We start from the raw sequence: 17,101 nt of genomic DNA on the forward strand, positions 1-17,101 counted from the left end.
GCACCATTGCACTGCACCCATTTTGACCTTTTTTGTGTCAAATAATGTTTGAAATCGATGCATGTCCCCAGGCACTTATACAGTACATGTCAAAATTTGAAAACTGATTAAAAATAGCAGACCTGTTTATACTGAATGTTTTCTCATTCTTGCTCATTCATGAAGACAATGCCTTGATAGGAAGAGCTGTAATCTAGACAGAGCGGCAACTTTAAAGGAGCTAAAATACAAGATAGTTTAATGATTGCATAATCATTAAAAATATATTTTCATTGTGTTATTTCACAATATTCATTTCGATTTCATAACTTGATGAATTGTGAGTCATCCCCACAACATCTGAAGACTGAGCCCTTTTAAACGTCACTCTTTTTTAACAAATTATTTTATTTTTCTCAGAAATAGTAACAGCATACGAATGCAACAATATGGATAAGTAAACAACATTTTTATTTTTATGTGAACTATCCCTTTAAGGCTGGATTGTCCGTCCACATTAATTTTTAATCACAAGCACACTCCACAAAGATGGCATATCATGCATATCATCAACACAATACACTGAAAACACGACTGGATGAATTCCGTGAAGAACATCTATGGTGATTCCACAGATAAACAGTGTGAAAGCCTGAACATTCACGACAGAATTTCATTTAAATGAATGATTGTGAATGTGAATGAATGTGCTAAGGCCATTGTAAAACATTAAGTGACATTCCTAATCAGGGTGCAAAGAGGAAATGTTAGATAAGCAAAGAGTCAGAGAAGCTTTTAGCTGGGGTTGTCGCTGTGAACTCTGAGATAATTAATTCAAGATCCTCATTAACTGATTCCAAACACGTAAGCTGTTATATGAAGCACACTATATTTATAACCCTGTTCCAGACAGGCAAACATCTCATGTTCAAGCTATTGCTTGTAGCATTGTGCTGTCATTTGGTCCTTTACATTAATATTTACCTGTAGTTACATCTTTCCAGAAGATATCCAAGCTTGAAACCACAATGTGATACTGTTGCTGTTCAATGTTCAAGTGGATTTAAACCACCAAGCAAATGGTTACTTGCTCATACTATAAATACCAAGACACCATCAGCAGCATATACATGTAGATGTCTGGACACAGAGTGAAAGTTCTGTATTTCATGTTTACAGGGCAAATCCACACCCAAAATAGTATCTCTAGCTCTTTGAGGTGTCTTGACCTATGCTTGTTGTCCACTGGGCTGGTCAGCGCTTCCAAGGTCCGACTCAGCTTCTCCGCTTGCGCCCCCTCTCCTTACGGAGAGTCGGTCCAGTGATTTGGGAGAAGAGTTTTGATTCCTTCTGCAAAAACAGCTGGCTATGTCCGCTCGGAACGAGGGTGTGAAGAAACCATAGATGACCGGATCGCAACATGTGTTGAGGTTGCCGAAGACGAAGAGAGCATGATGGATGTATTCTGGCATCGACTGCAGCATACGAGGCTGGAACCAGTACCAAATGCCCAGCAGGTAGTACGGTGTCCAGCACACCACAAATGATGCCACGATGATGATCGTCATCTTCAGGGTCTTCATGCGTGCTTTGGGAATCATGTTGGTTCCACTGCGTCTCAGACAAGGTTCCCCACCTATAAAACCCAACACAAGTTAGAAGAAGACTGTGTGACATGCTTTATCATTTTGACCCAGAAACCGTTTTATACAGTGTATGAAAAAGGAAAATCTTTACGTTCTAGTGATATAAAACTCAAACTCTGTACTGCTGTTTGAACTGAGGCCTCTACAGCGACCTGTCATAACACACGAAAAAACATTAAAAAAATAAAAGCAATAAAACTGATGTAATTTGTGTTGAGAATTTGTTTTATCAAAAAGAACATATTAAAAGTCCAAATTCAAGTCAACCCTAGAACCTGTATAATCAACTGTTGAGAAGTAAATTCTTCATAAAATTCAGTACACCAGGATTACTCAAATCTTGTCCTGGAGGGCCAATGCGCTGCAGAGTTTAGCTCCAACCCTAATCAAAGTCACCTGCCTGTGATTTTCTAATGATCCTGAAGACATTGGTTAGCAGGCTCAGGTGTGTTTGATTAGGGTTAGAGCTAAACTCTGCAGGAAAGTGGATCTTGTGGGCCAGATTTGAGGATCCCTGCAGTAGACTATGGAAATCTGGATGCGGCCATGCTGTTTATCAATGACAGGTACCATGTCAGAAGAGATCAAAAGTCAATTACCCTTCCCTTTACCACGAGGCATCTGGCGGTTGATTTCCACGAGGATTCGTGTATAGCAGAAGCTCATTACCAGTAGAGGGAACACATACAGGGTGACAAAGTGGAACATGTTGTAGGCTGTTTCCTGCCAGCGCTGCTGAAAGCTTCCATGAGTTACACACTGTACAAAGTCAACTCCTTCAGCCTTAATTGCCCTGAAAATAAATAACTGAAACGATAAAAAGCAATTTATAAAGAAAAGTTGAAAACAGTTTTTTTTTTTTTTTTTTTTTTTTTTTATATATAACATTCCCCATATCTCCCACACAAAACAAAAAAGAAAAATCTTTTTTCTCATCAAAAAAAACTATATGGCATCAATAAGAACACTTTTTAAAAAATGTATGGTGCTTATGTGTCCTTTATAGAAACTTGAAAGCTCCAGTCTTCATTCATCGTAATTGCATAGAAAAGAGCAACCACAAAATTTGACCTTTTATGTTCATCTGAAGAAAGCAAGTCATACAGGGTTAGAATGACATGAGGGTGAGTAAATTATTTTTATTTTTTGGGGTGGACTAACCCTTCAATTACTTCGTAATCCACTGATTTGCATAAAAATATTCACACATCTTCTACAGATAACTACACCACGTGAAATGTAAAGCCTCAACAACTGCAAATAGAGTAACAGCAAGCCAAAGGTTTTCATGTCATGAATACTTGCATTGTGATTGCAAAACGCTCCTCAGTGTGTCTGTTGCTCTATTATAGGTGTTTACTTTTCAAATCTATTTTTGGGTCACTGTAGGATGTAAAATGAACTTTGAGGTGCATGGGAAAAAAACACATTTTGCTATCTCTGTTGAACCTGAATCAAATATTGCAATTATTGTCATGTTATCACTTTGTGCTTTCAGATAAAAAATAAATAAATAAAAAAATCCATTTGATAAACCAATCTACTTCCACACAAACTATATATCAGAACACACAGTGTGAGAGAGAAAACCCTTTCTCCCCCTCTGGGGAAGTAAATACAAAACAAAACACACACTCTTGTCCTCAAGAAATGTCTGAAAGTAATTGTCTGAAAGTCTGAAAAAACCTCTTTCCCATTATCCATGTCTGCCTAACTGACCTTGTCTCAGACAGGTTTCTTTATCTCTTTTTTAATGATTTTAAAAGACATGGTCACATCCACAGGTTGCTAAAAATGACAAGGCTGGAATTAAGCGTGTGGAGAGAAACAGTTCTATCAGAGGGAAATATAGGCAAGTCACATGGACAAGATTCATCCAGGCATTTCAGAGGTTACAGAAAATACCCTGGGACTAGTGTAGCTTGACAAATAGGATCTATAATCTATGCAGCAAGCGCTCACTGAAGAGTCACTGATCCATGGTCAGTTTTTGCACAACTTTAAGCCATAACTAATTACTTAAAAGAAATGCTGAAGCTTAGATGGCTATCAGTAAATGCGTGTTGTAGACTGAAAGTGGAATTTAATTAAATTTGAAGCTTAGAAACTAAACTCAGTTTTGCTGTGTGCCACTTTTCTTCCTCAGAGGTGAAATGTAATTTTTGCACCACTAGCATCAAATGGAATTGCACAACTGTTTTCAAACAGGTTTCCAGAACACTTTCTTTATCTGCAATATATTGGGGGGAAATTTAAATGTAAAAAGAAAGTAAAATGATTAAACAAAGTTGTGAAAATCTACAAGCGCAATCAAATTAGTGTAATGATCTGTTTATAGTTGTCTCCTTATATTAAGGTGGAATAGGATACAGTATTTTGAAAAAGACACGTATCACCTTCAACATGTGTTTTCAAACACCAACATTATCATCCATTTATAAAAACCTCTGAGGCAGTTTTGTGCTGTTTCATAACAAGACAAGTCCCACAGATGACAACTCCAATTAAAATAACATCTCTTTCATTTACCTGTGGAGAGGCGAGCAGGATGCTGAGGATCCAGGCAGCCAGCAGCATCCTCCTGTTCCTACGGCCAGCGTCCAGAGCTTCCAGTGGGTGCAGGATTGCGTGGTGCCTGTCTAGACTCACCACCACCAGGATAAATGCTGCTGAATGCATGGCAAATAGCTTGAGGAAGCAGAGGATCTTGCACATGGCATCTCCGGCATACCACTGCACTGTGATATTCCATATAGCGTCGAGTGGCATCACCACAAAAGTCATAACCAGGTCAGCGGAGGCCAGGCTGCCAATGAGAGGCCGCAGGTGGGAGGCCAGGTGGCGTCCTCGTCCCATGGTCACACTGATCAGCACTGAGAGGTTACTGATAGCTGCAAAGACAAAGAGCACCAGGGTGGCCACCACACGAAAGTGGGCGGCCACAGTGAATGTGGGCGTCTCCCAGTCAGAAGGAAAGTGAGGGGTGGCATTCAGCACAGAAGAATTTTCCCAAATGCTTGTGGGATTCACTGACAGAAGAGACATGTTTCCTGACATCCTGTGAAAGGGAGAAAAAGACTTGTTTTGTTACATGATAAAAGCTTTTTCTGTTACACAAATGTATAATTGTTATAATATTCTATGTGATTTCAGTGTCACATGGTCTCAGCCAGGAAACATTCTCTGAAATGTGCAGATGTAAATTAAGTACACATTTCTGTAGGTGACATTTCAATTATTTCATTAATTTTATTTTTTTCAATTTTGGTTTACTTTAATTCTACTCCCTTCAAATTTACATTGAAATTCTGCATATTTCTTTGCTACCTTGAAGTTTGAAGGTTTAGAGGCCAGACAGACAGATAGATAGAGAGTGAATTGAAAGCGAGCCAATTCTTCTATTTTAATTTTTGCTCATCTGTTCTTGGCATCTCTTCATGCACTTTACTGAAAAATAAATTATAAAATTCAGCAAAATGTTCACCAAGACATGAATATTCAGGTCACATCACCTAGAAAGTCTGATTACCATTACATTACAGTCACCACAGAGACATTTGTCACCCTTACGCGTTTTCACCCAAACGTCCATCTCCTCTGCAGTGTAATATCCTCTGCATTTATAGCACCCATCTGCCAGCTCATCTTCTACAGATGAATAAAAAACTCTTGCCACAGGCATTTTTTTTCACTCTGGATCTCCTCTAGCTAATAGGGGACCTTGGTTAGGTGACAGGGAGATAGATTAAGTTTTTTAAAGGTCTATATATAAACCTCCCAGACAACGATCATAGGTCTGCGCTGAGATTATGCACTGCAGACTGATATTCAAGATTTATTAATTCATGCATACAGTAGTACAGGTGTTCTAACTGCCTTGTTCATCATTCTTGGTGATATTTTATTAAGCCACTTGGTTAAAGATACTCTTCATGAAATAAAACTTTAATAAAAAAATAAATAAATTGAGTGATCTTATTGTGATAAGAGTTTACATTCTTGTAACATTCTGCTGCCCGGAAGACAGAAGATGTTTTAATGGTGAAGGGTTCCCACTCCAGCTTTGGTTCAGATATAAATGCCCTATCATGCTGACAAATGGCTGTTGTCATTATTTCCCTTCATTCTCAAAGTGATATGGTCTTTTGTATAGCTGTAGTCAGGTAATCAGCATGGAGGTAACAGATAGAGAGAACACTAGTGAACACAACAGCTGCACCAGCCTCCCTTGTATCCCAACACCCCACACCAAATTGGACAGCGCTCCAGTCATACTACATTTCTGCCTTTTCACTGCAATTGTTCTTCGTGATTGACATGAAATATATTCTTCAAAGAGCTGAAATGTCTTGACCTGGAGAAACCTACTTCGTATTTTTCCATCTAGTGAAATCAATATGCATTAAAAAATCCATTTCCTGAAAGATATTAGTTTTTGTTGTTGTTTGTTTGATTAATCAGATGAGCCTATGTATGTATCTGCTCTAAGAATTAGCATTTTATAGATGTTATATAGATGATGTCCATGGCTTCACTGTCATTCTATTTATATGATAGACTGGTTGAATGATTGCTGGACATCTGCCTGCTGGAAACATGGCAGATTTCACTGCTGCCTCTTAATATAGGAAAACATGATGCAAATAGATGCAAGGAAGAGTGTCAGCCATCACAACTCTTTGTGATATAGCTCAAGTGTGGTTATGAAAATGAAAATCTTACTAATGTGCCATTAGAAATGCAGAATCATACAACTACCTGACTTTACATTTCTTTCTTGTTTTCTTTTACATGGAATGAGTTATTTTCTTTGGTGGATTCATCATACATACATTCAATGCTGTTCAGAAAACCAAAAGTATTCCAGGATTTTTAGGGATCATTGTCATCATAATCTCCGAAACTTACCTGTGAATTTGCGTTACTATATTCATACCCTTGCTTACATGACTAATGACTTGGAGCCAGCTAATTAAGATAGGAGTGATGAGAATATTAAGATTTCATGCCAAATTAATGTGTGAGTGGGCTGATTTTTGCCAGAGTGGGATGACATTTACCAAAGTGGCCTGAAATAAGACTTTGTAGCTTATTAATTTTTATTCTAACTCACAAAAAGAGACCGAAAATAAAAGGGAATTTTTGTAATGCCACTTCTCCCAAAGACCATATGTCTATTGGACATTATAGTTGGGTGTTTAGTTTCATGTAACGAAGCACATTTAATAGCAGGGAAAAAAAACACATGTGTTTCATAAGCTTCACCTCTGCAGGGTTTAGCAGCTAATTAATTTATGCCAGATATTGGTGTAAAATAGATAGTTCTTAATTATATCAGTTACACTGTTTTCTTTGGTTCACCTCAAAAAGCTTTCATGGAAAAGCTGATAAACATTCAGGATACATCAAGGAAAGTTGGTTCATTTACATTAGTTTCTTAAATCAGAAGTGAATCTGTAATCAATTCCAAACTTAGACCTTTTATTTGTCTCTCCAGACCTATAGTAAGCTGTCTACCTACTTACATTGAAAGCATTTCTGTGCATCATATATGATCCCATTTGATCATAAAACGATGCCCAGAAATACTTTCAATGTGGGCTGTTTAAAACAGTTTCTATAGTACAGTAGTTAATGACTCTTCTGCACAACTGGAACAGTAACAGAGACGGACTTACCTGTATGCTGCAATGTGTGATTTGTAGATTAATCCATGAATATTTACCTAATTTCCACTAATATGTGGACAGTTATTTACATCTAGACATGTTGCACTCGAAAAAATAAATGCAGTTCATTTAGTAGTCCGTTATCAGATCAGAATAAGTGCCGTGTTGATACGCTGGTAAATCCACGAGGACTCTCGTTCTCCTCCCATCCCCGCGTGAGCTTGACGGCACCATGGACTCCTGTAGAGAACAGTTTGCCGCAGTCAACGGTAATTCCCTCATCAGGGTGATAACGGTGATTTCCCGGTGTAAAAGTTTAGTTGCTTAACGATTTAGCATAGTATGGCACTTTTTAAGAAGCTACACGTTGTTTTAGTCGCACTTTTTACCAAAAAATCTAAATCAAAATACCGAAGGTTTAGAGAGACTCGCGGAGCTGTCCAGGTGCTGAAGGGTCTTCAGTGGAGGAAGCCAAGAGCTTCTGTCTCCACAGCAGCCAGCGCTGCTTCACCCATAGACACACTCATCAACTACACAACACCCTCCTCAACACAGCAGCACACGAGGAAACCTCGGCGTCATCGTCATTTGAACGGAAAAACAATTAAAAACGCTACAGTAAAAATCTGTTAGTTAGTTAACTGTGATTTAGCTTACCATATACAGTGGAATACACGATCTAGCCTACGGTATACTTTTTACTATAAAATAACGGTAAAAAATAATATGCGCACTAGATTTGAATGTTTAGATTTTATTTAAAAGGTTGGTTTCTTTTTATTAATTTTTTTATTGGAGTGTTTTATTCAGTTTATGCTTATTGTATTATTTTAGGCAAGGTAAGTTTATTTATATAACACATTTCGTAGACTACACAATGGCAATTCAAAGTGCTTTACATAAAAGAAAGTAAAATAATCATAAAAAATATAATTAACACAAAAATAAAACAAGGAATTTAAAAACTTTGAAGCTGAATTAATAATTGATTTAAAAAGAATTCAAGACATTTTAAATGAAAAGGATTATACATAAAATGCAGTGCCATCAGTTCGGACATCGCACGGTGGTCATTCAATAAATGCACAGCTAAACAGATGAGTTTTGGGTCTAGATTTCTGGAAGCTGATTTCAACTGCGGGCGGCAAAATAGCTAAAAGCAGATTCCCCTTGTTTTGTGTGAACCCTTGGTATTGCTAACTGACTCGATCCTAATGATATGAGTGGTCTGTTATGTTTATATTAAGTGAGCATATCTGCAATGTATTTAGGTCCTAGGCCACTGAGTGATTTATAAACGAGTAAAAGTACTTTAAAATCAATCCTACATGTAACTGGAAGCCAGTGTAAGGACCTGAGGACTGGTGTGATATGCTCAGATTTTTTGGTTCTAGTCAGAATTCTGGCAGCAGCATTCTGGATGAGCTGCAGCTGTCTAATGGTCTTCTTGTGAAGGCCGGTGAGGAGACAGTAGTCCACCCTGCTGATAATAAAGTCATGAACAAGTTTCTCCAAGTCTTGACTGGAAACAAAACATCTAATTCTTGCAATGTTTTTGAGTGTTTTAGTATGTTGATTTAGTTACTGCTTTGACATGACCACTGAAACTAAGGTCTGTCTCCAGAATCAAACCAAGACTCCTGACTTGATTTTTAGTTGTTTGACGCCTAGAGTCAAGGTATGCATTCACCTTGAGAACTTCATCTTTGTTTCCAAATGCAATGACTTCAGTTTTCTCCTTGTCTAACTGAAGAAAATTGAAGAAAATTTTTGTTAATTTCATCAATGCATTGGCAGAAGGAGTCAATGGGGCTGTAGTCATTTGTTGATAAGGCTAGGTAGATCTGGGTATCATCAGCATAGCTGTGATAGGCAATTTGGTTCTTTCTCATTATTTGACTTAGTGGGAGCATATACAAGGCTAAACAAGAGCGGTGCAAGAATTGAGCCTTGTGGGACTCCGCATGTCATGGACGTCCACTTAGACTTATGCTCTCCTATACTCACATAATAACCTCTCCCTTCTAAGTATGACCTGAACCATTTGAGTAGCATCCTAGAAAGGCTGACCCAGATTTCCAGTCTCTTTAGAAGTATGTTATGATCAACAGTGTCAAATGCAGCACTGAGATCTAGTAATACCAGCACTGATATTTTGCCAGAGTCAGAATGTAAGCGAAATATAATTCATTATCTTGATGAGCACTGTCTCTGTGCTGTGATGTGTTCGGAAACCAGACTGAAAATTGTCCAGGTATCCATTTGAGTTTAAGTATTTGTTCAGCTGATTAAAAACTACCTTTTCAATAATCTTGTTTTCAGGGAGTCTGGAAACGTCCCAGAAAGAAGTGAGGCATTCACCACTTCTAAGAGATCTGCTTCTAAACAGTTAAGCACCCTTTTGAAAAAAGATGTGGGATGTGTGTCAAGCGCTTCATTATTTCTTCCAAAAATCTGCAATCAATTGCTTCAAAAATAGGCATAGTATCTTCTTTCTAATATTGTGGTTGAATCTATCTGACCTCTGCATAACTTGAGGATGTGCTAATCGCCTCTCTGATATTATTGATCTTCCCAGAAAAGAAAGAAGCAAACTCATTGCATTTGCTGTCAGAGAGCATTGCACTGAGAATCTGACTTAGGGGGTTTGTCAGTCTCTCAACAGTAGCAAAAAGAGTGCAAATGTTTAAGCTACTGTTTATAAGGTTTGAGAAGAAGGTCTGTCTAGCTGTGGCTAGTTCTACATTGAAAGCATGAAGGCTGTTTTTATAGATGCTATAGTGAATTTCAAGTTTTGTCTTCCGCCACATCCACACAGCTTTTCTGCATTGTCTTTTCATACTCTGTACTGCTGTTGATTTTCTCCCAGCTGATTTTTGTCTGCCAGTCATCTTGCTGACTTTCACAGGAGCAATATCATCAATAACATTCTTAACTTTTGAGTTAAAGGAATCAAGGAGAAGATCAACAGAGTCTGCAGACATGCTTGGTGTTAGAGATATAGCCTCCATAAATAGCACACTAGTGTTCTCGTTAATGCATCTCTTTCCGACAGAGACAGGTCTAGATTCAGTGGTAGCAGAGATCAATATATCAAAGAAAATACAGAAGTGATCAGATAGTGCTATGTCCTTAATAACAATGTATGAAATGTTTAGACCTGTACTGATGATTAAATCTAGAGTATGTCCATGATTGTGTGTGGGTTCATGCACATGCTGAATCAGGTCAAAAGTGTTTAAAACAGTTGACGTTTTGATTTCTGCATTATCAATGTGAATATTAAAATCCCCTCCAATAGCAAAACAGTCAAACTCTGAGGAAATCATTAATAACATTTCTGTGAACTCTTCAACAAAGGCTGGAGAGTATTTTGGAGGCTTGTAAACAATGATAAACAGAATGCATGGAGCACCTTTCAGCACAATCCCTAGATATTCAAAAGACAAGTACAGACCAAATGACACTTGCTTGCATTGATAGACATCTTTAAATAGAGCAGCTACACCTCCACCTCTCCTAACAGTCCTGCAGACACTCATGAAAGTAAAGTTAGGAGGGGCTGTTGCACTGCAGCTGTCTTCTAGCCATGTCTCATTTAGAAACATAAAATCCAGATTGTTTGTGGTTATTAAGTCATTAATAATAAATTATTAATTATCTAATGATCAAAAATTCAAAAATGATAACATTACATCATTGCCTCTACACCAAAAATAAATCTATACTAAAACGCATAATAGCCAGCAGATTAGATAAGTCAGCCGTACAGCTTAAGAAGGCCTGAGACTTTCTATCACGTGATAAAACAGAAATAGAGAAAGCTACAGGCACACTGGGTTCCCACTTGTTCTGTAAACAGTTGTGAATGTTGCTGCTATCAAAGCGGGGACCTGACACATATGACTGAGAGCTGCTATCAGCTATTTTTGGTTTACCTACAGCAGATGGAGGGTTTGGGCCCTGGCATTGTGGTAGCGGTCGGAGAGCTCTCACAGGAGGAGGAGGTCGAGCAGGCCCCACAGGCTTTGGTGTTTGGGGGGCCCGCCGTTTTTTAGTTGATATCTGGGGGCTTGCAGCGAATAAGTGGGAGAGTTTGGTCCCAGCATACACCAGTTCCTCCATTTTCTGTGAGAAGCTTAGAAGTGGAGTTGCTAGAGAGAGGGATAATGTGTCTGATGAGATGTCTCTGGTGTTTCCGGTGGCTGTGATATGTTGTCCTGGCTTCTCTGGATGTTTTCCAGAAAGTCGTCCTTGGCACTAATTAATATTAGTCCTATTATTATTATTATTATTATTACTATTATTATTATTATTATTATATGTGACCCTTGACCACAAAACCAGTCTTAATGCAAAATAGACTTTATTTGGGGTAATGCCATATCTTTCAAAAGGAATTAAAACGAGGCTGTGAGGGATGGAAGTACAGTGCTTTCTATGGACTGTACCTTCAGTAGACAAAAAAAAAAAAAACATTCTTGAAAGTTATGAGTTGGGGGATATTTGTCTGTTACCTTTAAACAGTGCATGCTAAGACTGTGACTTTCACAGACTCTTTTTCATCCGTGTCAAATTCAATAGGGTGAATATCCTGGGTCTATATACTCATTAGGTCTATATACACATTATACAAAATTTACAGTTGAGACCTATTACTAATATTCAAGATAAATCTAAATAGTTGAAACAGATTGCGGTCTGCAAGTAGGCCTACTTGAACTGTTCCTATGTGTCAAGAAATACGGACTCTCCAATGTATCTAATTGCTGTAGAGAATTTTGATTAACTTTCATCAAATCACAATGTGTCCTTCCATTGTACCACTTGTATTGTTATCATTATATTTTACAGTAACAAAAAAGTTTGAATATCTTAGGTTGATGTTAACTGTTAGGTTGTTTTTTTTTTCCAGATTGATTAATGACATATAAATCATACAGTCACTAAAATGCCACATGCCTGTAACACAATAACTGTATGTACTTTAAAGAAGTGTATAGATTTTCATTCTAAGGATATATACCAAAACATGCTTTTAATTTTTTTTAAGTAGTTTGTAAAATAAGGTTTACCCAATTATTCTTAAAGGGAGAAATAAAACCCATTTTCTGTGACATAGCATGGCTTTCTAACAACAGGGAGTCTCTAGCAATTTACTTCTAACATCATTATTGGATTCTCTGTCTAAACTGGTTTTACTGAAATAGATGGTTAGATCTGATTTTTCTTGTGTTAAATGTTATAAAGGGGCCTGTTTTCTTAAAACTCATTTGTATTCACCTCCTCTTGTATTACACACATATGTTAATGGAGGCATTCAAATGCAACAGCCTTATAAATCCGCTTCTGTAGCATTTTAATCGGTAGCATCCTGTTGCATTTTAATTGCAAAGAATGTGCTGATGAACATATTCCATTTGCAGTTTGATCTCTGCTGTCACATCTCTCCAAGGTTAACTGGTTCAGAGATTAAATGTTGTGCAGGTTGAGGATTTCACTCCATTCTTTTTGCTCTGCTGATTAAATCAATTAAGAATTATAATTAAATAATAAAAAGCCAGTCTTTGTACAGAGTGAATATAAAGAGTCTTTAAATTGCTAATGATCCTGCTGAAGGACATGGTACAAAGTTCCCACGACATTCATGTTATTCTTTGGTCCTGAACTTAATAGACTGTACAAGGTTTCACAATTATAAGTACATGTACATTTCAGGCATTTAGCAGGCTGCTGTGCTCAACAGGTAGCAATAAAAGCAATTTAGTCATTTATAACTTATGGATAACTTGTGTAATATTCACATATTTTGTCTATTATCAGTCATGGACCAGAATGGAATGTATGGGAAAACCTGATTGGTCATAGGATCACTTATAATCTTCTTATCTGCTTAAATTAACTAGGTATTATATGAATGCTTGATGCTGCATGGAGTTTCAACAAAAAAAATTAAAATAGCTAGCTATGCAAATAAAAATAAATTCTCAAAACATAATATATGTTTAAATATATATTAATATTTGTATTTTTTAAATTAATTTTGCTCATATGATTATACAACATATTCGTTCATATAAAATAATTACAAAATTTAAACACGTTTTCGCATAGATTGCAGAGTCAGTGTTTTTGACCGATAATCTCTTTTTAGGTTGTACTGCCCTCTGCTGGAAAGATTTCTTTATTTAACCAAAGTGTCTTCTACCAGTGACAAACAACAGACAATCTCAGTATAAATTCATTTTTAAAGTTTTCACTCTAAGACTGTGTGTCTATCACATTTTAAACAAATCAGAATAATTTATATCCAATAAAAACGGTGACTAATCTGTGTGTGTAAATATGAATATATATCAATTTAAAGATAAATCAAATATACTGCTATATAAATATCTTAAACATGATGATTATGTCGTTTGGAACACAATGACCCAATGTTTATATAATCTAGCTCTTCACCTTAGTATGGATTACTAGCTAACCACCCAAGTGTGTGTGCTTGTGTGTGTGTGTGCGCGCGCACTGCAGTTTCAGTTGACAGATTACATAACATTCAAGAGATTATTTAATATGCACTTTGAGTGTTTACATAACATCTCCCCCATCTGTGAGCTTAAGAACGGATTTGATGCCGTCTCTAATACTGATGTCGCATATCTGATATTGATGATACTTATATTAATATCTTAATCCTCTCGTGTGCTGAATATGGATTTGGAAGTGTTCTCTATCCAAATGTTTTTTATAATCAACAATCAGACCTTTGAATGAATTGACAGCTCACACGCCAGAGGAAGCCCTCCTTCAGTTGTGTCTAATACTAATGTTATTCAAACCTTACTGAGCTGTAACTCATTAACATGAAGTTTAATTACTCCCTGTCTGCTGTCTTCCTACCTCTTAATTTTGAACATTAATTAGCATTGAGAAATAATCTCTAACATTTGATCAAGGAACAATCATACATCAGTGATAATAAATCAAGCACGAAGTTACAACAAACAGAAATCTCTGAGTATGTCTTCAAATATTAAAAGCAAATTCATGCTATATTAGAATGAGAACGCACAGTGTTAGAATAAAATAACATAACAAAAGACTTGATTCTACGAAGCATTTATATACCCTAGACCAAATCGGTGCTTGAAAGGTGGAAAATGCTCTTGATGTGAAGGAATCACATAAAGACTGCTGTCTTATCTTTCAGAATTGTGGTACTTAGATGTAATTTAACATTATGACCACCAGATGGGAGATTAGCTCCCTAAAAAGGGTATTGTACAGTACTTATAGACACCACAAGAACAACCAACTACTTTGTAACCAACAAAGAGCCCGCAAAATGTGCACTGATTCATGTTCAAAGTTAAGCTCAATTGACAGCATTTGTGGCATAATATCACAAATATTAATTAGACTTAAACAAGTCAAAGATTACTATAAAGCACTTACAATAGAAACAATTTCTGGAGGAGAAATGTGAAGCAAAAATATTTACATTAATTCATCTTTTAAAATGTGTGTATTATCTGAATTGTGAAGTTGTAAATCATTTTTAGTCAAGGAAGTTTGATAACTTTACACGGAAAAGATAGGTTCAAACTAAAATCACAAATATTTTTATTTTTATTTTTATTCACGTCTTGTGTCTTTACTACTAAAACAGTAAGTAATTTAACATTTACAAATTGGCCTCAAAACTGACATGCTACCAATATTTCATGAATCCCTGAGTAAGAATCTGAAATCATATTTAAATCAGATTCCAAAAAACAAAAACAAAAAAGTCACAATTATTTCATCTCGCATTAGCAGTAACTGAATTAAAAACCACTTTTTGTAATGCGATTTGAGCTTAAAGGGATACTCCATCCCAAAATAAAAATTTTGTCATTAATCACTTACCCCCATGTTGTTCCAAACCCGTAAAAGCTTTGTTGTCTTCGGAACACGTCTTTGGAAGATATTTTGGATGAAAACAGGGAGGCTTGAGACTGTCCCATAGACTGCCAAATAAATAACAGTGTCAAGGTCAAGGAAAGTATGAAAAGCATTGTCAGAATAGTCCATCTGCCATCAGTGATTCAACCGTAATGTTATGAAGCGATGAGAATACTTTTTGTACACGAAGAAAACAAAAATAACGACTTTATTCAACAATTCCCCTCCTCTGTGTCTCTCCAAATCAGCATATAGGAACAACATGGGGGTAAGTGATTAATGACAAAATTTTCATTTTGTGGTGGAGTAACCCTTTAAGGGTAATGTTGTTCTGTTTTATTTAGATTTTTAATTATGGATCCAAGATATATCAGTACCATATCAGTCATCAGTTTTGAGGTCAATTCATTTCCACTGTAATCCAGATTTGTGCTTTTGCTTTTAAGAAAATGAAAAAAAGGAGTGGAAATTAACATGGTAATCAACATTATGCCACAAATGCTATCAATTAAGCTCAACGTTTATTGAATATTCCTTTAAAAGCTTAAGAAACTGATGGCCTCGTGGAAGTAGTTGCTGTTTTTGTTTTCTCCATGAGTTTTAAGTTTTTAATCAGGAGTTAAACCGCTTTGTCTGCTTAATTTGAGTCTTTAGTGCAGCCCCCCTGTTAGATTGTGGGTAACATTTGTGGATAAAATACTGAAACAGACATAAACCTGTTACCATCTCGTGATATGTTTCTGCACATTTCTGATGTGCGATTACAGGAAACATCACGTGTAACAGTGGTGCAAAAACTATAGGAAATATAATATAATATAAATATAAATATAAATATCATGTACAGAAAGGTTATATTGGTTCACACATTTTGGAATCTTTGGTGTTTTGCGTACCACACAATTAAATAAGCACACATATCTGACAGGATACTCAAAGGAAAAACATTGTTTAAGATGACAGGTTTAAATGTGAACCTGGTGCGGAAGTTATAGTACCTAACATGTGACTTTGCACTCACACTTGCCACATGACACCATGTGACTGCAAGACCCTATACAAACAGAAAAACACAGAGAGAGAGAGAAAGAGAGAGAGAGAGAGAGAGAGAGAGAGAGAGAGAGACTGGAATATGGTTTTAGTCACTGAACCTAAAAAAAACTCAGTTGATATTTCTTATAGTGAGTGTTAGTGTTCATTGGACTATGCAAATGGCCAATCTGTGGAGGGAGTGCTGGATTAGCTCAGAGAATCACTGCATGTAATATTTTGCACTAATCTGTACTCTGAAATCCAACAGGCCCTCCTCATTGAAATGAGTTACACATAAAATCTGTTCTGAGAAACACATTGGAAGTAAGTCATTGCAGTTTATCCGTCACCTGACTCCAAGTAACTGCCAAAATAATGCTGTTGGTTGATGAAACATACGTCACACACCCGGTTTTCACCACCAATAATACACAAAAAAAATCATTCACTACTTTTCATCACTTCTGTTTGAATCGAAATAACAATCTAGCATCAGTATATTAGTAGTTTTTGTCTGTACATGAGGTATTCAAATGAAAGATAAGGAACTTCCCTTAATTCTTGGTTATTTTGAACATATGACTCATAGAAATCCTATTGAAATCTACTGTTTTTTTTTTCTTTTTTTGAAGAAGGGAAGTTCTTAATTGTTCATGATGGTGAATATCTAAGTGCTCTAAATTTAAAGTGATAGTTCACAAAAATAAAAAATTAAATAAAATAATCATAATTTACTCTCATGTTGTTCCGAACCTTCATGACTTTCTGAAGGTCAAAGGGGTCCAGAACACAATTTGACCCCTTGGATTTTCATTGTATGGACAAAAAGCA

At 36.5% G+C, this 17,101-nt stretch overlaps 1 protein-coding gene across 1 annotated transcript; it reads right to left on the bottom strand.

Moving 5' to 3' along the window:
- Nucleotides 1-432: 432 nt before the first annotated feature.
- Nucleotides 433-7,877, bottom strand: LOC109070731 (gonadotropin-releasing hormone II receptor-like). The gene is made up of 4 exons (XM_019087258.2): nt 7,304-7,877; nt 4,155-4,683; nt 2,225-2,432; nt 433-1,615 (listed from the first exon to the last, which is right to left on the bottom strand). The coding sequence occupies exons 2-4, from the start codon at nt 4,680-4,682 to the stop codon at nt 1,209-1,211; spliced, it is 1,143 nt and encodes a 380-aa protein (XP_018942803.1). The 5' UTR covers nt 4,683; nt 7,304-7,877; the 3' UTR covers nt 433-1,208.
- Nucleotides 7,878-17,101: the final 9,224 nt, after the last annotated feature.

Source organism: Cyprinus carpio, chromosome A19 (genome assembly GCF_018340385.1).
Source record: "Cyprinus carpio isolate SPL01 chromosome A19, ASM1834038v1, whole genome shotgun sequence".
In the NCBI taxonomy this organism is placed as follows: domain Eukaryota; kingdom Metazoa; phylum Chordata; class Actinopteri; order Cypriniformes; family Cyprinidae; genus Cyprinus; species Cyprinus carpio.

What these genes read in the sequence shown, in the direction of transcription:
- LOC109070731 (XM_019087258.2), bottom strand. Translation starts at nt 4,682, where the DNA reads ATGTCAGGAAACATGTCTCTTCTGTCAGTGAATCCCACAAGCATTTGG. An exon ending in TCCTGCTCGCCTCTCCACAG is followed by an intron (nt 2,433 to 4,154) that starts GTAAATGAAAGA and finishes TTATCGTTTCAG; the next exon opens with TTATTTATTTTCAGGGCAAT. An exon ending in GCCTCGTGGTAAAGGGAAGG is followed by an intron (nt 1,616 to 2,224) that starts GTAATTGACTTT and finishes TGGGTTTTATAG; the next exon opens with GTGGGGAACCTTGTCTGAGA.